The following is a 22,669-nucleotide window of genomic DNA, read 5'->3' on the forward strand; positions in this document are numbered from 1 at the left end:
AAAGGTGACATTAGGACCTCATCTCCAACCGTTATTAAAGAGGACATATTATGCTCAATTTCAGGTTTATATTTTTTATATTAAATTCTAAATCATTGAAGGATTAATATTTTTGAAACTTTCCAAAACCCTAGAAAAGCAAGGTACAGTAGTGTTAAAAAAAAAAAATGGAAGTTCAGCATTGTGCAGAGCAAGGATACTATTTACAATAGAACTTTGATACTGACCCCTAGGCTACTGATATTTTTGTCACATGACCTTTGTTAACAGGTTCCCCTGCTCAACTTTAAATTCAGATCATATTACAATGGGGTGAGAAGTTGTTTCTATAACAAGAAACTCTAATGAATATCAAGTTTAAAATAATTACCATGTTTAAAACATAAAGCAATATGTTTTTTTTAAGAAATCTAACATGGTACATTATGGCTGAGTGCTGTCCTTGTAATGTAACATGCTGGATTTAGTGTCAAACGGGATACAAATCATTCACTTGGCAGACAAACCATCTTAGTCCACATGTTATTCCAATGATCCTCGTGGTTGAGACAGGAACAACTCAAGAGAGCTGAGGGTCCACCTTTAATGTCATCACGATACAGACCCGACAATAAATTACAGTCTAGCTTTGGTGGACGTACAGAGTGCTTCTGTAGAAGGTTAATGTCCACGTAAAACCTTTATTTTACTTCTGGGCTGAGCAGAAAAAGAACTCCTGTCTCCATAAAATCTCCCCGGGTGCCATCACACACTCCACACGGTGGTTTCAGGATTTATCTGCTGTTGAACACTTGGAAGATTTCTTGCTGTGGTGTTGTCGTTTTTAGAGACCTGATCCAAAATATAGACTCAAACAAAAGAGGAAAAAAGTGTGCATTCAGATTAAGGTTGGATTTCCCTCTGAGAGTTATGATGTCACTACTTCATTGCAATCATCCAGACAGGCATGATGATGTCAGGGAAGCCTTCCTGCTTTTCTACAGCCAGGACCTCGAGGCCGGCCTTGCCGATGATGCACTTCATGATGTCCAGGTGGCGGCTGATGCTGCTGTCGATTGGGTCCAGCTTGCAACCCTGCCGCGCCATATTGTCCTTTATTATGATGACGCCGTTTGGATGCAGACTCTTCTTACAGCGCATCAGGAAGTTCATCAGGTCCTTGTCTGTTAGGTGGCCTAAGGAGAAAAACAGAAAGGATAAAAACAATCCCCAAATGGTATACATCATAGTAGAGTAGAGTAGATAGAACAGCACTCTTCTGTGATGGAAACTTCTGAAGCAATGGAGACGAAACTCAGTGAGACAATGGGAGAGCTGGGGCTTGATAGCAAACACTGAAGATTTATTATGAAGTTAATGGCCGGAGAATTGACAAGACATGTGCTGCAACCACGAGGTGACACAGCGGTTGCCGGACCAATTCTGAAGAATCTTTCCCCAGTCCCATGTATTTAGCTGGTTCTGAGAGAATAATCAACATTGTGCATAACAAGATAAAACAGGCAAAGCACAATAACACCTCTATCAGCTGACGCCATCAGGCAGGAATAGGGAGACAAAACAATGAGAGCACAGCAGCCCAAGGTTGCAGGTGCTCAGTGAGGGCAGTACAAACTGATAAACTGGGTCAAAGTTATGGGCCTAAGAAAATATTTCCCCAACATCTTCCTTATGTATTGCTGACCTACTGCAGTCTCATGGTTAAGAAAGGTAAGTCACAAGAGAAAGATAATTTTTTGTATTTCCTCTCACAAAAAGCAAACAAGGTCATGCATCCTCCTACTGAAGGACCCTGAGGCGTTTCCAGGCCTAATTTATGTATCCAAAGAGAGTTTTCCTGCATATATAACAGTGGTTGTAAACCAAGCTCATTCCTGGTGCTCAGACATCTTGGGACAAACGCATTGTGCCTGCCATGACCCATAATATAATTTTTTGTTCGACACTATCTGAAGCTTTTGAACAGAGGTGAGCAGTGGCGAGCCGTGACTTTTATACCTAGGCCCTCTGACCCGAAAAAAAAGAAAAGAAAAGAGTTATTACGTCACAACGTATACTTCAGCAGAATATCAAAACAACGACCCGGGGTGCAAAACGCATCAATGACAGCGACCCTCTACCACACAAAACAACACCTGTAAACAGGGCCGTCCCTCCCTACAGGCTGATCATGCAGGCTGCATGGGGCCTCACATTGCGCAGGGGGCCTCGCGCAGGGGGCCTCGGCTTATGAGCTTGGCTTGTGCGCAGTTCTCTGCGCAGTTCTCCGCGGGCCCTGACTGGAGGTGAGGGATGGACCACAGATAAACTGGTAAATAAAAAGTCAGGCTCAGCTTCCTTTTAATCCTAAGAGTCCATATTTCTGAGGTGTTGATTGTTAACTGATGGGGTAATTGTGTTTAATAATTACAGAAGAGGAAGTGGTACTGTAGTACCTAAATGATTCTGTCCGAGAGGAATAACTTATTTTAGTAAATTGGATAATTAGTAGACTTTAACCTAAACAAGCTATCAAACCTACCAATTGACCTACAGAGCTGCTGAAAACAAAACTCGGTGTGCTTTGGAATGCAGCGACTTGCCTCCAATACCAGTGAGGTTGTACTCTTTAAATAATAAGTTTGTAAAGAGATACAATCAACTGAGATACCTCTAATACTTACATGCCACCCACTGCATCCAGATGACGTCATATTTGTTTTTTGGAGGCGTGAAGTCTTGCAGGTTGTAGCAGTAGTAGGTCTCAATGCGGTCGGCATCATCGCCAAGGTACTCCTCGTGAGCATGGAGCAGGAAGTGCTCCATCATGTCCACCAGCTCCATTTTCTCAAACACAGGGAGGAGGACGCCTTTGCTCACACGGCCGATGCCGGAGCCACAGTCCAGGGCACACTGTGTGCCTGCCTTACCAGGACCCTGTGGGTAAACAAAAGGTATTAAACATTCATAGTTGTATCCACGTTGTAGTAGAAGTCAACCTTATTTAGAGGCTTATTCAGAGGATATCATCTGTTAAATTCCCAAATGAAGATTATTTTTAAGGAAACCATAACAAATATGTTTCATGTTTCACAGAAAACAAAAAGTACATTTAAATGTCAGTTTCCTTGCAGCATGTTATTACCATATCTTTAAATCAGGGATCTATACTTAATTTTCTGTTGCCAGATGTCAGGCATGTTCCCTCAAAAGCACCGACAGCACAAACAAGTCAACCTCAGTTCCTCAGGGCCACGAAACTATGAACTTCACCATGAAAGAAACAAAAAGTCACCTCACTTGAATCATGCTTGGTTTTCTTCCTTTTTCATTTGGGATTCTGACCTCACTCCAACCCCTCCACATCTTGGGCTGAAAGATGGGGCCCGAGGAGCTCTGTGCATGTTACAGGAGGTTTCCTGGTTTTGGTGAATTACTGCCGTATTGCTCTGTGCGTATGTAGCTCAGTTTAATCTGGATGTATTCTAAATCTTTTCCTTCCCCAACTTGTTTGAATGGCCATGTCAACTTTAAACAGGAGCTGCTGACAGCCAGGGAGGAGGATGTGTAACTGAACACACATTTGCAGAAGAGATGGTGGAAAATAGACAAACCTTTGGACACTTTATTTTTTATTTATTCATGTTAGCAGATAACATCTACCCATTAGATGCACACCAAAAAAAAAACACCAACCACTATAAGTCACACATTTCAAAATGAAGTTCATCCCTTTAAAGAGAGATGGACCACACAAGTATAGGAAGTTGCAAACTCTATTATTTAAGACCATTCACTGTTTTAAAGCTCCTTAAAAACTACTTTTGTTTCACAAATGGATATGAATGCACAATAGTTTTTTTCTGAAGTATGGCAGTCTTGTTTTCTCTACGATTATTGGATTTCCAGCATCTGGCAGTGCTGCTGCCCACTGGCTTTAACATCATCCCAGTGCAGATATCCAGACAGAAATTAACATTAACCAAAACACTTCTATAAAAAAATTATTCATTATGCATTTCTGTCAATTTGTTGTCTAACTTTATTGGTTTTATACAATATTATACAATTACTTTTTTTCCTCCCACATTGCAAGAATGGTGTAGTCAATACGAAGAAGATCTTAAATATCAACATTTTACGAGCCCAGTTATAAATACATTAGTGATAAAAGGCAGTTTGACTACAACCTACAGTATATTTAGCATGTGCTGAAAAAGGCCATTCTTGACTAACAAAAGAAATACAGATGAACTACAAATCTTTCAGCTTTGAAATTAGGCCTTTGATTTGTAATTCATCCTGTTTGGAGAGAAATGTGTTGTTTTATAACTATGATCAATTATATTCTGACATTTTATAGACAACTTGATTGATGAAAATAATCAATAGTTGTGGCCCAGCCCAGTCGTAGTTTCTGAAATGACAGCTCAGCTAAACTTCCAATGTGTGGTAATAGACTATCCCTGTGAGCGATCATGTTCTCGTGTCAGACAGAACTCTAACATCGAACATAAACAGTGTGCTGCATTGTATTAACCAGTAGTGGTAAGATGTGTTTAATAGGGGCTTGTAGTGTTTAAAAGTTAAATGTAGCTACTTAGCCATCTCCAATTCCTTAAAAATATCCAATCTTAGCAGTTTATAATTAGAGCTTCTGTAAAACTGATCCTCTAAATAACCTTGTCCCTGGGCCAAACCCATTCCCCGGAATTAGCACTTGGGCTCTCCCAACATCTAAAAAAACTTTAAGTTAACTCTGACATACACACATGCACGCTCAAGATGCATGTGTGCACGAATGGAGGAATGTTGTGACAAGTATAGGAAGCTGAAAATGATGACGTAATTTATATAAGTAAAGCTACGCCTTTTAAGGACATATACTGTAGTACATTTAGTCCAAAAAAACAAACATGATATAGCAAACTTGTTGTGTTATAAATTGTTTTGTGCAAATTAAACAAACAAGATATGTGAATAAGTGTAAATGAGTGAACGTATAAAAAACTGACCCTAGCTTGTCTTGTTTTGTTTTGGTGTTTATGGGGCTGACATCAAGTCTGAGCTACTATTAGAATCTGCACTGAGGCCTCGTCCCACATTCAACAAGGTGAAATCATTTTTATGCAGTAAGAAAGATTCCTCACCCATAATGGATTGTGACATCTATTTTGTGATAGCTGCAACAGTGTTAATGGATACACACGTGCACAGTGGTTAGAAGCCGCAGTAAAGCCTGTATTATGTAGAAACAGCCAAGCAAATGTACTGTTGTTACTTTATCAGTTTAACATATTTCTTTGAGACTCTAGAACTTGAATGTGAGTTGCTATCTCGTGACTCACCACAAACCTCTTCAGAAACTCACGGGAAGCCTCCAGATCCACGTTGCATATCTCCACAAAACCTCCCAGCATGCCCTCCTCCGAGGCGGGGACGTCCTCGTAGTACTGCTGAGATCTGTAGTAAAACTGTTTCTCTCCTTTGATGATCTCACAGGTGACTGGAAACAGCTTCACTGTTAGGACACATGGACAGACAAAGAGAAGAGAGGCTGGATTCATATAATGAACAATGAAAAACCTTTCAGACAGATTCTAAATACTGGTATGTTAGGTGACTTTTTAAAGAGTAAATAAAATCCAGGAGGAAAATAAAAATGTGGTTTAATTTAGTCAGAAATGTGCTTGTTGCACATGTAAACAGCAGTGATGTCATGTTGTCCTAGAGTACACCCTTGGTTGCAACCCAGTCTCACGGCATTTCGTTTACGAAATATAATCTATTGATTCGTGTTCACCAACACGATTTTTCCCTTTTTTTCGTGTCACACACGTGTCATTTTAAAAGCAATGTATTTCTATTGGTAGTATGTTTCGTGCCGGTGTTACAGTATAACTAGAGTCATGACAACTGGCGTCATTCTATTATTTTAGAGTTAGACAGATGTATCGGGGGCGTGTACATTGAGGACCCATTGTTGACTTACCAGGAAATAAACATTTTGATCGCCTCGTCTGTCGTTTACATTCAATTTTTGCTATATCTGCCTCCATAGGATCACTTTTGCCCCTTTCACACCAACGCGTTTTCAGCGCCGGCTCGGAGCTAGAGCCTGAAAAGTACCGTTTTTTCCTGTTCACACCGCAGCGGCGCCGCCTCTTAGCTCCGGAATCCGGTTCACTTCCAGCTCCAAAAAATTGTCGGTCTAGAAGCAAGAGCTTCGGAACTAAGAGGCGGCGTCGCTTACGTCTCTCTTACGTCGAGGCGTGCAGGAAACTAAACCCACCTCCCCTGAACATGGGTCGACTGAAGAGTCTCGTCATGCCTGCCTACAAACAGTAGTGCTGAGCAAAGTGACTAGAAGGCAACCACACACTTATAAAAAAAAAACACACTTTATAAAGTCAGGCAACACTAACCAGGCTTCGTGTGATTCTGTTTATTTGTACCTTACTTTGACCATCCGTTCGCTGTTATTGATCATTGTGGAAAGCAGGCAGACGTTTTGTTTTGTATTATAGCAGCTATCGGATGGAATCAATACATGGGCTGCACAGGTTGTCATGTCCGACTATCACAAGTAGAATCATAATGAAAAATACACCGATAAAATGTGCCTGTAGAAAACGGCTTAGCAAGTAGTCAGTTTAGCTTCGGTTGCTATGCTAACATCTACCATGTTATACCAGAGAAACTTTCATAACAGCGTTGTGATGCCAAACAGCGTCAATTCAGACTGACACACATTCACTTAAGGGGAACTGGGGATATGTATCAGCTGCTTGTGTGACAGTCAGACAGTGAATACTTTAGAGCCGTGTGAGCTAACCCAGAGCTAACGGGAGAATAAACTCCCGTGGAAGGGCAGCCAGCACTGCAGCGGTCGGTAAATGCCGCTGAAACCAGGGTTGCCAACTTTGGGTACCTGGCTGGAGTGAGATTTTGATATCATGGGTTTAATTACACATATGCGCACTAAATGACTGCTATCGTGTCAGTAGCGGGACCTTAGCATATATATAGGATATATATACAATATATACAAATACACAATACACAGACTATAAAGGGCACACAGTTTCATTCACTAATGAAAGTCAAACACATGTTTGTTTCCACTGTTTTATTGTGTGCATAGGCCTGTCCAACCCAGTCTCACGGCATTTCGTGTTATAGTCACAAAATAAATTTTATCTATTGATTCGTGTTCACCAACACGATTTTCGCATTTTTTTCGTGTCACACAGAACGATTTTAAAAGCAATGTATTTCTATTGGTAATATGTTTCGTGCCTGCACCACGTCTTTTTGTCCGGTCGGGTCTTGGAATACCAGAAGCTGTGTGGTTCATAAAAACATGTTCTTACTCAATATCTTACCCTAAGCCTAACCCTATCCCTTTTATTTTAAATTGTATAATGTCGGAGTTTTTTTGCCGTCCACGAGGAAAAGAAATGGGGCAAAGAGCCTCAGAATACTGAAATCTGTATTTTTTGTCATCTTTTTTTCTTTCTAATTTGTTATTATTTGGTGCAGGCACAAAACATACTACCAATAGAAATACATTGCCTCTAAAATTGTTCTGTGTCAGAATACTGAAATCTGTATTTTCTTTTATCTGTTTTTCCTTCTAATTTGTTATTATTTACATTGCTTTTAAAATCGTTCTGTGTGACACGAAAAAAAATGGCGAAATCGTGTTGGTGAACACGAATCAATAGATTAATTTCGTGACCATAACACGAAATGCCGTGAGACTGTGTTGGCCTGTCGCGATAAGCAAATAATTGACTTATCGTACGATAAATAAAAATGAACTCGATAAATTGCCATTTACATGAGGATGTCACTAGCAGTTTGAAAGGATGTACTTGAATTATTATTATATATTATCATTATGTCAGTGGTCTAAAATGGTCATACAACGGTGCCGACAATATTATCGTTTATCGCAATAATTTCCGGGAAAGTGTATCCAACAAAATTAATAACCAACCAAAAACGATCGCCGGTTCATCTTGTTTTTGGCGTGAGAATAGTTTGGGCAGCGTGAGAGCGTGAGATTGAGAGTGAAAGCGTGTGTCACACGCCAGATGCGTGAGAGTTGGCAACCCTGCTGAAACACATTAATAAACAATGAACCACGGCACTCTGGAGAAAAGTATAAGGTTGGAAAAGTCGTTATTTAATTTAATCTGGCTTCGTATAATTAAAAGCAACACGTTGTTGTTGTGAGCTCCGTTGGGGAGAAAATCAGCGATGTAAACGGTGACGTCATGACGCAGCAGCGGCAGCTCTGGGCGGTGTGAACAGAGCGGGAGCAGAAAAGGGAAACCGGAGCTGAACCAGAAAAGCTCTAGCTAGGAGCTAGAAAGGGAAAAGCGCTGGTGTGAAAGCCGCATTTGATGCACATTCAGTACTCGTATGTGAGGTTGTGGGTGAGAGGTCGATATCGTGACGCTTACAGGGAGGTATCGAAAATTACAAAGTAGGTGACTGTGTGGATGCCTGTTCAAAACATTGCAAACTTGAATAAATCATTTAAAGGTCCCATGTCATGGCCATTTCCACTGATCATAATTCCATTGTTGAGGTATACTAAAATAGATTTATACTGTGCATTTTTCCAAACTCACATTGGTTTCGCATACAGCATCTCTGTAAAGTGTGTGTATTCAGCAGTATTCACTCTCTCCACTAAACGGATCGTTGCAGCTCTTGCCCCCCCCCTCCCTGTGAGCCCAGTGTGCTCCGATTGGTCAGCTCGGCCACTCTGTTCTGATTAGTCAACCACCAGAGAGGCTCCGCCCATGTCTAACAGTGCTTTTTTCGGCTCGCTCTGACTCTCAGAGGAACATCAGTCTTATAATGGCGTCGGTTCAGCCGTATATTGTATACGCTAACTAACCGAACTGTACCTACAACTGTTGTTATAGAAGAGTACGTTATTTTTACCTGTGATAAACTACTACTGTTTGATGAGAAATCAAATCATGGTTTGCTATATATGAATGATATGTTATAGGAGCAAATAATTCAGGGAAGAAAGGATACTAAGTATTTCCATCAAACTTTATTTTTAGAAATGTACAAAATGAACATGTGTAAATATACATATATATATACACTGTATATCATCCATTCCTCCCCTTATAGGCGTTTTCGGCATATTGCCTATCGCAGCTTTGTAAACTGGTGCTGGGGCTTTTTAGGACGAGGCATCGGTCATCCAGTGTGTGTGTTGTCCGCCAGATACGCCAGGAGTTTCCTGATCTGGCTGGACGAAATCAAATGCAAATCACAAAATATTAGAGTAACTTAGTTGTTTTAGATTCGTTAGTAGTAGTTGTGGTAGGAGTGTGTATCTATCTAATCTATCTATCTACAGTTAGCTTGCCAGCTAATATGCTAACCTACGTTTGCTAGTTGTTCAGTGTAATATGCCAATCTACTATGAACAACAGCTAGTCTAGGCTAGCAAGAACATGTTTACAATTGCAATCTTATACGGGTAGTCTGCTACGTTCGGTCATTCATTGTAGCTGGCATGAAAACAATGTTTTCCCTAGCATGTCTAGCTCTAGGTAGCCTTGTTGTTTAGCTATGTAGCATACACGCTATGAACGGTAGCTCGGTAGCATACACGCCAGGAACGCCAACTATAATGTACTGACCGTACGGTAAATCACCCGGAGTATACTGTCTATGAGTATTTTGTGTGTGATTGCAGACATTCTTCAGCTATGAGATACATGTAAGGCCATCTGCTAACATTGGAGTTGATATATGGAAACGCTAGCAACTTAGTTAGCCCAGTTAGCATTGCTCGCACACACACAGACACACACACTGCTGGAGGAGCAGACAGGCTTGGCGATAAAGCTAGAACAAGCGAAACTCATCTTGAGCACACACAAACACTCACAGCCGAAGTAAAAACAATAAGTGTGGCTTGATATTGAGTAAGAAAAAGGTTTATAACGCTGTGAGCATGGGTCTGCGGAGAGCATTTCAACGTAATAGTCCGAAAAACGTTTACCCATTTAAACAGTCGTGGTAGATACCTTGTTTGTTTTAAACATCATAAATACACAAACAACAATGAATACTTACAGGTGTACCCAAACTCCCGCTGGTCCAAACAAAGTAGGAACAGCATCGTTCTTCAGTGCCCTACGCTGTACATATCCGGCATGAATCGCTGAAAGGTTTTGGGAAGCTTTGTTACGTGAAAGGCTGGCAGAGGGTGCGGCCATAGCTCTGGGCGTGGCTACTGGCCATCCCTACGTCACGATACCCAGGAAGTAAACAATGGAAAATGAGAAATCTCCAACAAGGCGTTTTGGGGAGGTATTTTCTGTGTTAGAGTTTTACTCGCTACAGGGTGTATTTTGAGGGTTTTTGACTCTGCACACCGTTTACATGCATAAAAACCTTCATAACACACAAGGGGACGGGTAATAACCGGAAAAGCATGACATGGGACCTTTAAATTATATATATGTGTCCGACTTTCATTTGTACATCGTTCTTAATGTGATGTATAGTAGCTTTGATAGCTGTCCATACCTTCAGACAGCCTAAAAGTAAAACACAAGTTGTTTATTCACAGCCCGAAAGCAGCATCGAGATGACTGGATCATCTGTGACAAGTTGTGATCAGCTCCAATTAAATTGTGATATAAGTTCTCTAGCTATTCTCCAGCGAGGAAGTTATTTTTTGCCCATAACAACATGTCCAAGATGTCCATGTGCCAGGCTAACGCTGTTATGGGAACACAAAAGCAAATGAAAGATAGTTTGTTTGTTTCATTCCAAGCTATGCATCAAGGTTATTTTCATGTATGTAATTTTTTTTCCTGCAGTGTCGAGTCTTGTTGTGATGAGAGGGATACAGGTATTTAACCTGTTAAGCCCCAAGCCTGTTTTTCAGGTCTCAGGCTCGAAAATGACATTCCCAGAACAAATGACTATATCTTCACTTCTAAAAGGGGCAAATTAATAATATTTTTACTGATATAAAAAACTGATATTTTAATAAATATTGCAAAAAAGGGCTCCAAAAAAGGCCTATATCACCTGGCCGGCTTAGCCAGTGTGTATTTCTTCAAGCACTACAAGATTAAAAAAAAAGGCTGTTTTTGAAGCCTTAAAATGGTGCAAGAAAAGGACTTTATATTGTATTATACTTAAAGACAGGACTATTCAGTTAAGAGAAGAGAGAAAAGGAAAGAAAATTGTTATAATGGGTGATGTAACATTAATGACAGACATAATATGAGGTCCTTGGCACTCAGACTCTAGAGGGGTCATTTTGTGATCATGGGGCATCACCCTTACAGCATCAGGACAATATCTCTATGGAGTCAGAAACCGGAAGTGTGCTGGAGTAAGGTATAAAGCAAAAACGCCTCTCAGACGCTCTTCCGTTTACTTGTTTAATAAAGAAAATCAAATGTCCGTAGATACACAGATTATGTTATGACTGTCTTTTCTATGTTGCTGTGGGGTTTTTCCATCGGTTTGGGGTTTAAAATATAAAAACAGTAATAAGTAATAAGCCATTAAAGCTCCCATGTCATGCTTTTCCGGTTATTACCCGTCCCCTTGTGTGTTATGAAGGTTTTTATGCATGTAAACGGTGTGCAGAGTCAAAACCCTCAAAGTACACCCTGTAGCGAGTAAAACTCTAACACAGAAAATACCTCCCCAAAACGCCTCGTTGGAGATACGTCACTGCCCATTTGATTCTTCCGGGTACCGCCTGATGTCATGCGGTACCCGGAACGAAATGGACCAATCCCGAAGAGCTATGGCCACACCAGCAGCGGCGTGTTCCTCCTCCAGAGGTTCGAAGAACCGGCATTTCACAGACGAAAGCTTCCAAAACATTGCCCAGTTTGAGGCCGGATATGCACAGCTTGTTTGGACCGTTTGGAGCAGGGGAAGATCTGGGTATACAACCTGTAAGTTTGCATTGTTATTTGTGTATTTATCAAACAAGACTGTTTAAATGTGTAAACTGTGTTGGACTGCTAAGCCATTGACACAGTGCTAACTGTGCTAACTAAGTTGCTAGCGTTTCCATATATCAACTCTAATATCAGCAGATGGCCTTGCATACATGTATCTCATAGCAGGAGAATGTCTGCATTCACACACACGGAATACTCATACAGTATACTGTACTGTGATTTACCGTACATTGTGACCGTACATATACTGCATGTAGCTAACGAGGCTAGCTGTATGCTAGCGCAAAACAATGTATTCATGCAAGTTACATTGTATGGTAGCAGAATACCCGTATACGATTGCAATTATAAACACGTTATTGCTAGCCTAATATGAACCACTAGCTTTTGTTCATAGTAGTTTTATTACACTGCATTATAGTTGCCTTTCCTCCAAGCTAACGTTCATATCGTGTTAGCTACCAAGGTAAACAAAGCTAGGTTAGCATATTAGCAGGCAAGCTGTTCATTACACAACTACTACTAACGAATCTAAAACAACTAAGTTTCTCTAATATTTTGTGATTTGCATTTGATTTCGTCCAGCCAGATCCTGGCGGATAATCCATGACGTGCTAAAAGGCACTTCTACTACTACTGAGGCGTCGTGCTAAAAGGCACCGCACCGACTGTGCGCAGGCAAGATGCAAGGAGGAGGAATGGATGATATACCGTGTATATATGTATATTTATGTTCATTTTGTACATTTCTAAAAATAAAGTTTAATGGAAATACTTAGTAGGCCTATCCTTTCTTCCCTGAATTCATATATAGCAAACCATGATTTGATTTCTCATCAAACAGTAGTAGTTTATAACGGGTAAAAATAACTTACTCTTTGTTATGAGCGGCTCGTAGGCCACAAAGACAAGGAGACATACACGAGTTTACAAAACCACGGCACATTTATTGTGATAAATGCAGAGATAGGTGGTTGAGAGGATCGCAGAGTTAGTCTTCCTGCAGCCGCTTTGGAGAGAGACTGGGGCCGTAGTGTCCGGAGGTGTCCGTGATCGTGCTGATTAGCCTCTTCAGCTCCACCCCATCGTAAGACAAAGGCCCTGGGGCCGTCACACTCTTCTATAACAACAGTTAAAAATATATATGTATATAAAATATACGGCTGTGCCGACGCCATGATAAGACTGATGTTACGCTGAGAGCAGCCGGGAAAAGCACTGTTAGACATGGGCGCAGCCTCTCTGGTGGTTGACTAATCAGAACGAGTGGCCGAGCTGACCAATCGGAGCACACTAGGCTCACAGGGAGGGGGGGGGCAAGAGCTCCAACGAGTCGTTTAGTGGAGAAAGTGAATACTGCTGAATACACATGCTTGACAGAGATGCTGTATGCGAAACCAATGTGAGTTTGGAAAATTGCACAGTATAAATCTATTTTAGTATACCTCAACAATGTAATTATGATCAGTGGAAATGGCCATGACATGGGCCCTTTAAGTAATAAGCCTTATCAGCCATAACTATCAACAGAATTGCGTTGCAAGGCAACAGCTTGGGGTGAAAACAGTATTTCCAGTTTCGAAGTTTTCATAGTAAAACCGGAAGTATTCCCCTCACTGTCAAATAATTTTACAGTGATACTGTATCTGCAGTACTCATCAACTAAAAACATCATTTTATCCTTGTTAATTACACAACATTGATTGGTTTAAATTGTGTACACTGCTTTTGTGTTTTTCCCCTTCGATTCGGAGAAACAAATAGTTTTTTCGGAGTTTAGGATGGCCGAAGACACTACACTACCCATAATCCTCAGCTATCGTTTGGGACTACACCAGATCTTTGCTTGACGAACCCCGTGATTAGTCTTTAAGCTCTGTGATTGGATGTTGGAGAGGCAGTGCGCCAAGGTTACGCCGAGCGTCAAACAGCACTTTGAAATGAAATGAAACCACGGCACACTATCCAAAACTGGATTTGAACGAGTCCAACCTGGCTGGCTATTTGTTTGTTTCGCAACATGTTCTATGGCACGTCTCTACTGGGAATTGTAGTTTTAAAAGACGTCTTTGTATTTCCCACAATTAGAAGTTGCCAGTATTAAACTGTGTACACCCCTGGAGGTTTAGGGTATAGGAAACACAGTGGTGTTATCAAATTTAAAACATATAATTAATAAATGGGTGAAAATTGCTTGTGTCCATAATGGACAGCATTAATATATACCCACATGATAGCTAAGGTCAGAAGAGCTTTATTTAAAGCCTCTTACACACCAAGCCGATTATCGGCGTTGATAGATGTCGATAGATGTCGATGGATGTTGGGCCGTTGATGAGCGTCGTGTCGCTCTACTCAGATTGGTGTGTACTGCACCGTCATGCACCGTCGTGTCTTTTCGGCCGTGCCGACACCTTCCGCCGCCGATTCGACATGTTGAATCGGGGGGCCGTCGGCCAAAGAAATCACTCTGATTGGCTGTTCAGCTTAGCGATAATTTTACAAGTCAAAAAAATAAAAATGTGTCGTAAAACTGTGAAGTAACACTTTTTTTGTGTGAACCGCTCAATGAACTACATCTCCCGTCTCGCACCACACACCAAGACGGCCGTCACGTTGGCACATTTCACTTCTTTCTTTCAGAATGAGGTGAAAAGTATTAAAAGAGGTGAAAATCACTACAAGTCTGGGCATGTTGAGAGCTGGACATACACAAAAGGGGAGTTAGTCGGTTCCGTAAGAGCCAGCATGCGGGACCGGGATTCTGGGATTTGTAGTCTTTCTAGTTGCGTATTTTTCATAGTCTTATATTTCAACAGTTTTACGACAAACTGTGACTTTTTTGACATTGAAATTATTATTTAAGATTGACAAACATCATATGTGTAATTCGTGGCACAATTCAAACGGGATCGAAAGATAATCTTTCTCTCCCCATTGACTTCAATGCATAACTTTTCCGAAATAAGGTCCCATGGGGCGGAAGTAGAAGGGCGGGACTTCGCCTCTCTATACTTCACTCGCGTTTATGTCCATATGGATCAGATCCAGCTCTCCTGATCGGCCTTTATAGAGAGCACCGATCAAACTATTAAGAGTGAATATCGGCCGATAATGACCGGCGGCCGATCGATCGGAACATCCCTAATTATTACCGGACATTTTGACCGGCAGGTTTTGAATTTACCGGTTTTTAATACAGTTTACCAGCTAAAAACCGGTAATTACCGGCTAACGGAAACCCTGGTACATGGGTACAATTGTATGCTACTTTGTTCTTCTACCCGACTACAATTCAGAGGTAAATTGTGTATTTTTACTCCGCTACATTTATTTAATACTTTTAGTTACTTTGCAGATTTGGATTGATATTGTGAAATATACCAGCACCTAAGTTAGACTTTAGTTACAACTTGAGTAATTCACAAGCTACCCTGCAGTATACAACGTCATTAAAACTAGCTGCACCTTTACCAGCTTTGATAACACTTTAATGCATCAATAATTATAATCAAAATATATATTATTCTGAAATGGGCCAATCTGCATAATGAGTACTTTTACTTTTGGTTATATTTTGATGCTTATACTATTACTTGGGTAACATTTTGATTGTAGGATATTTATTTACACTGCGGTACTTATACTTTTACTTAAGTACAAGATCTGTGTACTACTTCCTCCTCTGGGTTTGAGGCGAGTCAGTTAACCAACTAACATTTATACAGCTGAAAAATGTGGGGGCAAATTAGGATTGTATTCCGAAATGTTTTGATAGACAAAGGCATTACAATTGCTTTGCGTCAATCTGAAACAGGGATACAAATATACGTATTTACTTAAATATAGATTTTAGAATCAAGGAGGTTCATCCTCTGGGGAACATAAGCATGTTAATGTCAACAAATGCAGTGTAACACTACATATTTTGGACTGACAGTGGCGCTAACAGAGAGGACAGGACAAAAACGCGAAGAGGCATCCTCTGGTGACCATGACATATTGACATTTAAAATCAAATGTCATGCTCCGACAAATCTTTTAGTGTAAACCAGACTCAGGGACCACAGAACTTAACTATCATGAAAGGTAAGGTAAGATAACGAAATATTACATTTACTGTTATATAACTCTATAGTTTAATGTTTCCAAAAAAAGTTGGACTGGACACTGAACTTTGCTGTTCACGATCTCAAAGGAAATGTAGAATGATAATTTGATTACCACAGACTATAAATAAAGACATGCTGCACTTGTCTTCCACTCAGCTGTTACATGATATAAAATAACAAGCTGGCTGATTCATCTCCGATTGTTATGCATTTACACACTTTTAAGGCTATCAAATGGCAGAAAGTTTATATTTCTGTGAACCTAAAAGGAGTTTACATTCCATTTAAGTATGTGTACTACAACACTTCTCTATTATAATATGGTGTCAATGACTAATGTGACATTAAGAGATTTAACAACTTCTTACACTATCCGAACCCTTCACTGCCTCAGTTCTGCAGATCTGAAATAAATCCTACAGAATGAACGCAGCATTTCCAAAGGCTTAAATGACACGTTCCTGGCGTAGAGGGGGTGGAAGGTGGTGGTCAAGGGGGAATGTCAGTGCTCTTGTCAAGTATCTCCAGTGGCTGAATTCATGACACCAAAGTGAAACATTAAGAGGGGGAACTCAGTTTCCAGCTGGATTTCCTCCACCATGCTAGAAACATCAAGATGGAGCAGGGAGCCACAAAGGGGACTGAATCGTTCAGCACCTGGAAGTCAGGCTGACAACAAGGTGTAGAAACAGACAGTTCATGCTATGACTTTTCTGGTGAGTGCCCGTTGAGATGTTTGAGGATTTAGTCTCTGACATTAGGTTTGATTGCATGTCATGAGACACCTCAGGAAGTCTATCAGTGGAAGGGTAATTATAGAAACATTAAGACCAAGAAGGGGGAAACCAGAGTGATGACATACGTCTGCCAAGGAAGTGTCAATCCAGTGCCACCATGTTCTTTTATCTCGCACCTTTAAAGTGGACCAGCTATTTAGAAGATGAGACTCACTTTTGACCTTGGATGAAACGGAACAAGACATTAGATTAAAAGATACAGGTTCTGAAGATGAATTCTAATTTCCAATATTTAAGGCCTACATTTAACCCCAACGACTTAACTTGTGTTCAATATAGCTCATTTAGGTTCACTACTTTTGCTTGACATGTTTTGCATGAAGACATGAGAAAGCTGAAATAAATATTTCTTTCAGTGCATCTAAAGCTGTCGCGGTTGTGAGTAAATAATCCCACTGCAACTGTCATGTATAGCACTGACTGACATGAGTTAGAGCGTTGATGCTTGGCATGCCATGCCATTAATGGTCTTTGTATCAAGTGAGTGGTAAGAAAATAAGAAGTCTTTGAGACAGAATTGCCAACTGGTCAGGATCTCCTATTTCTGCAGCCTAAGGACTCAAGATGGACAAATGCATAGTCGGCAAAGGATTAGGTTTGACCTTCTTACGAAGGAGTGTTTGTTATAATATATGCGCACCACTATGTTTTGAATCCCCTGTTGTATTGAGGTTTGCCTTTTTCCTTCAATAAAGGCCGATCTTACAGCAGCACCCCAGTTAATTCCAGCTTTTTAGAGGCATTATTGTGCACCTGACACTGAACCCGTTTTATTTAAAAATCTGCACACATCTTGATGCTAAGCTTACAATTAATTTTACCAATGACTGCTTGTTTTTCTATTCTTATTCAACTGTTGCTCAGAGGCATATTTGTCTCTTTTGCCTTTCTAATTGTCAGTCTGGTTGAACCATTGTACAATACAGCACATCCTTCTCCACAGTGGCGACTCGTCATTGGGGGCAGGCGCAGCCCCAACTACTGTCAGCAGAAATTAATTAAAATAATAATTCCAAAAATATGTATAAAACATATGTTAAAATATATTTTAAGATCATGTTTAGTCGTCTGATTCGTCTCTACATTGCTGCTTCGGACTGCGTTCTTCCGATTAGTGTCCACAGTGTGCCTATTGAGCCGTGTTGAGCGATGTGGGGCAAGCTCTGATCTAGCCCCTCTCTCTGCTGTCAAAATGAATGGGTGCTGTAAAAACTAGACTGCACATACTCAGAGTCTTTTTGTATTCAATGTGTGCGGCAACAAAATAATCACAAGTGGGGCAAAGTGCTGGCAACCCCACCAAAACGTCATCTCATAATTCAGAGCTGATTGGCTGTAAGTACGTGTGCCGCGATAAGGGTAGTTGTGAAGAGGAGACGAGAGAGAGCAGCGTATAGCGGTTAAAATCAGTAAAACGGAAAGAAAATGAATGAAGTTGACCATCTACTTCAGCTTTGGTAAGTTCATTTTATGTCATATATTTTGTTGATCTTCTGTGTTTTGCCTATAGGCTGGATCGATTGATATTGTGTCTGTGTTTACCTTATTTTTACAGTCTATGGTGTTTTAATGCTGAAGCATTACGCTTGTTGTTATTGTTAAGTATTGCTTTGTGATGGTGCCCTTTACTCCATGTACTAAGGTGCATTACAATATGACATCCCCACGCTGTGTACGTAAATGTGTGCGCTGACAGTGTTGCTCCGTGTTCTTCATTCAAGGCTTCCGACAGTATGTCATTTGACACTCCCCCCCCCTCTCTCTATCGGAACCATGGATAGCCTACAGCTATTTGTTTAAAAAAGCTTAAAAAAGCACCAGAAGCTTATATATAAATATCTAAGTTGTTCGTGCCCCACCACTTTTGTACATATAAAAACGCCACTGCTTCTCCATGATCAAAAGCAAGAAAGACCAGTCAAGTATACAAAAGCCGTCTGACTGAAACCAACCATGCTCTTGTGATAAACAACTTTTAGATGGTATTGCTTGTTATACAGCATGCATTCACTAGCAAATGCTAGAAAATATGATTTCTCCTGGTGCACTTCAAGGTAGGAGCAAAAAAACATGCAGTATAAAGAATACAGTAATGAACAAATACAACTCAGCAACACATCAGACATTACAGTCATTGTGTGATACACAACCTATTTAGTTTCTCACTTAATGCTTCTCCGATCTGTAAATTAGATGTGAACTGTGCTTTTAATGCTGATGAGCTTATCTCCATGTTTGACTCGACATGTACACTAATACTGGATTCTGTTGCTCCTTTTACGCTTAGACGCACCAAAGTTCTATCAGAGCCGTGGCTCAATGACTGTACTCGTGCTCTCAGACGCGCTTGCAGACGTGCAGAGAGAAAATGTCCATGTCTCCCTAGAAATCCTTCGTGCTTGCCTTTCTGACTACCAGACGGCAGTCAAAGCAGCCAAAACAGAGCACATTTCTCTGCTAATCTCCAAAAACAGCCATAAACCTCAGGTTCTTTTTAATGTCCTCAACTCTATCATTAATCCCTGTGATGTTTCTTCTATTGTCCCATCGACTACTCTCTGTGATAAGTTTCTTAAATTTTTTATTGAAAAAGTATCTGCTCTTAGGCTAGCCCACACTAGTGCTACCCCAGATCCTGCTCCTTTTCTGTGCCCTGCTGTCCTCGACCACTTTGAGCCTGTATCCCTCTCTTCTCTCTCGGATGTAGTCAAGCACCTGCGGCCGACAAACTGCACCTCAGACAGCATTCCCTCTCGCCTTCTGGGAGATGTTTTTGATTCAGTTGGAGCAAGTATTTTATTACTTTTAAACACCTCTCTTAGCTCAGGATGTGTCCCAGCTGCCTTCAAACATGCCGTGGTTAAGCCACTACTTAAAAAGAAAAATCTCGACCCCTCCATTCTCGCAAATTTTAGGCCCATCTCCCAGCTACCTTTTTTATCAAAAGCCCTGGAGCGAGTAGTCTACGCCCAGCTGCAGTCTTTTTTAACCATGCATGGAATCCATGAAAAGTTTCAGTCTGGCTTCAAACCCATGCACAGCACTGAAACAGCCCTTTTAAGAGTTTTTAATGATCTGCTCCTAGCCGCCGACTCAGGTAGCTCCGCTGTCTTGGTGCTGTTAGACCTGACAGCTGCCTTTGACACTGTGGACCATAGCATCCTGTTGTCACGGCTTGAACAGTCCGCTGGCATCACAGGCTCTGCCCTTGCATGGTTTAGGTCCTACCTGACAGACCGTAGCTTCTCGGTACAGCTAGGTGCCTTCTCCTCTGCCAAAGCAATCTTACCTGTGGGGTTCCCCAAGGCTTGATTCTGGGCCCCATCCTTTTTCTACTGTACATACTGCCCCTAGGTTCAATACTCACAAAACATAATATTCCCTTCCACTGCTATGCCGACGATGTACAGATATATCTGCCTCTCAAAGCAAATGTCAAACACTCACTACAGCAGTTGATGGACTGCTTAACAGAGATAAAATCCTGGCTGAGCAAAAACTTTCTCAACCTCAACGAGAGCAAGACTGAGGTCATCTTTTTTGGACCCCAACCTCCAGCCTCTCCGGTTGATATTCTGGGCTCTCTCAAAAAAAACATCCTCCCCTCGGTCATGAACCTTGGAGTGACCTTCACTAGCACTTTTAAATTCGACAAGCAGGTCAGCACTGTAGTCAAATCCTGCTTTTTTTAAATAAGACTATTGGCCAAAACCAAGTCGTATTTATCTTTTAATGACTTAGAAAGGGTTATTAACGCCTTTGTTACCTCAAGACTGGACTATTGCAACGCTCTGTATGTGGGTATGGACCAGGCCTCAATTAAACGCCTGCAGCTAGTCCAAAACGCAGCTGCACGTTTGCTGACTGGCCACAAAAAGCGTGACCACATCACCCCAATTCTGGCCTCACTGGCTTCCAGTTCGGTTCAGAATTAATTTTAAAATCCTTTTATTTGTTTTTAAAGCACTAAATGGGCTGGCTCCGGCCTATATACTGTAGCTGAACTCCTCCAGCGCTACACCCCAGCCAGAGCTTTAAGGTCTGCTGACCAGCTGCTGCTGGTAGTGCCCAAGACCAGGCTTAAAACCCGAGGGCACCGAGCCTTCGCAGCAGCTGGCCCTAGGCTCTGGAACACTCTGCCCCTCCATGTGAGGTCGGCCCAGACCCTAGGGTTTTTTAAATCTACACTAAAAACACACTTCTTCTCTCTGGCCTTCTAGTTAGAGCGAGGAATACGACTCCTGACTTTTCCTTGTGTTTTATTTTTATTTTTTATATGTATCTGTTGTAATTTATTGTCTTTTATTGTGATTGTAGTAATGTGTTTTTATTACATGTACAGCACTTTGGCTCGACCAAAAATCGCTTTTAAATGTGCTTTATAAATAAAACTTGATTTGATTTGATTTGATTTGTATTTTATTCTACATGAAACACTCTGGTTCTGCCAACAGGTCCTTCAAAGCTTAGTAATAAGCATGTGGTGTCTCATTTATATAAACAGAGTTGAGCTATCAGGAGGAGTTACATGCTGGAAGTATTGTTTGACAGTTTGCTCAGTGACAGTGTGCAGCTTCCTAATGTCTTGTCATCACAGAGAGGTAGCCAGCTTTGGAACCTTGGAGTGCAGAACCCAACATATGTGACCACTGACCATAACAGCACCATAGTTGAAGAACTAGATGGAAATATACAATGTCGTTCATTAACTAAGAGTAAAATGTTTATGTTGTCAAACTTTGTTGTCCTTGTTTTGAGCTATATGTCTATTCGTAAGTACATTTTGAGCAAAGAAAAACTGGAATGAATTGCTTGCATTACTCAGTCAATAAAGCTGATGACGGGTATGGTCTGTAGCATGTCAAGAGATTATAGGTTGGCTATTCCAGTGATTTATTAGTGTAGGAAACCCCAACGCTCATAATCAGTCCCTATGTTTTCTATCCTGTATATAACCCGCCTGTACCCTTTACATTTTTTCTGTCTTTTTTTCAAATTGCACCGTGTTGTTTCAGTTTATATATATCTTTTACTACCTTTATGGTAACCATTGATTTCCATTTTTTCTACAATATGTAAATCAACTTCAGACAGGTGATCTTTTTCAGTGTACATCTGGTCTGATTAGATTTTTCTCAATCTTCGTGGCATAAAGCATCTTTGAGCATTAGGAAAAACGCTATACAAATCCATGTATTATTATTATTATTGTTATAAATGGAGTACACAGCTTTCCAGTCAGGAATCCACATTTTAAATGCATTACCTTGTGATGAATATGTGATTTGACTCATTTGAAACAATTTGTTTCCTGAAATACAAGTTTAAAGCCAACATATATCTTTGTGAATGAAAACTTTTGAGAAACTGTTGAAAATAAATTACTTTTACTGCATATGGTGTACTTATCAATAACATGTAAAGTGATTTGTACTCAACCAAAACATGCACACTCCAAATGGAGTCAAGGGACAAGTAAAGGATGTACAGTAGATCTTGACTGTTTGACTGTGAAGCTGGTGAGTGGTTGAACCTTTGTGTGGCCCTTCTTCTTACCAACAGGAGTCTTCTCCATCAGGTACAGGTAGCTGGCAAAGAACTCACTCCTCAGCGAGTGGTGCAAGTGGAAGGACATGCTGTGGCGACACATGGTTTCATCCGTCTCTTTCCAGCGATCCCTGAACGCCTTGTGAGCGGCCTCGTACTCTAGGTTGGGGAATGAGCCTGTATCTTCCTTTACAACTGCAGATTCCATTTTGGCTGGATGTGGCCTTGCAGCACCTCACAGAGCGGTACTGTT

The 22,669-nt window shown here is 40.9% G+C and overlaps 1 protein-coding gene across 1 annotated transcript; it reads right to left on the bottom strand.

The window, feature by feature from the left end:
- Positions 1 to 243: 243 nt before the first annotated feature.
- mettl11b (methyltransferase like 11B) lies at positions 244 to 22,669 on the bottom strand. Its single transcript, XM_034147337.1, has 4 exons — positions 22,426 to 22,669; positions 5,328 to 5,500; positions 2,664 to 2,916; positions 244 to 1,175 (listed from the first exon to the last, which is right to left on the bottom strand). The coding sequence occupies exons 1-4, from the start codon at positions 22,622 to 22,624 to the stop codon at positions 919 to 921; spliced, it is 882 nt and encodes a 293-aa protein (XP_034003228.1). The 5' UTR covers positions 22,625 to 22,669; the 3' UTR covers positions 244 to 918.

The sequence above is a fragment of the Trematomus bernacchii genome, unplaced genomic scaffold (assembly GCF_902827165.1).
Source record: "Trematomus bernacchii unplaced genomic scaffold, fTreBer1.1, whole genome shotgun sequence".
In the NCBI taxonomy this organism is placed as follows: Eukaryota; Metazoa; Chordata; class Actinopteri; order Perciformes; family Nototheniidae; genus Trematomus; species Trematomus bernacchii.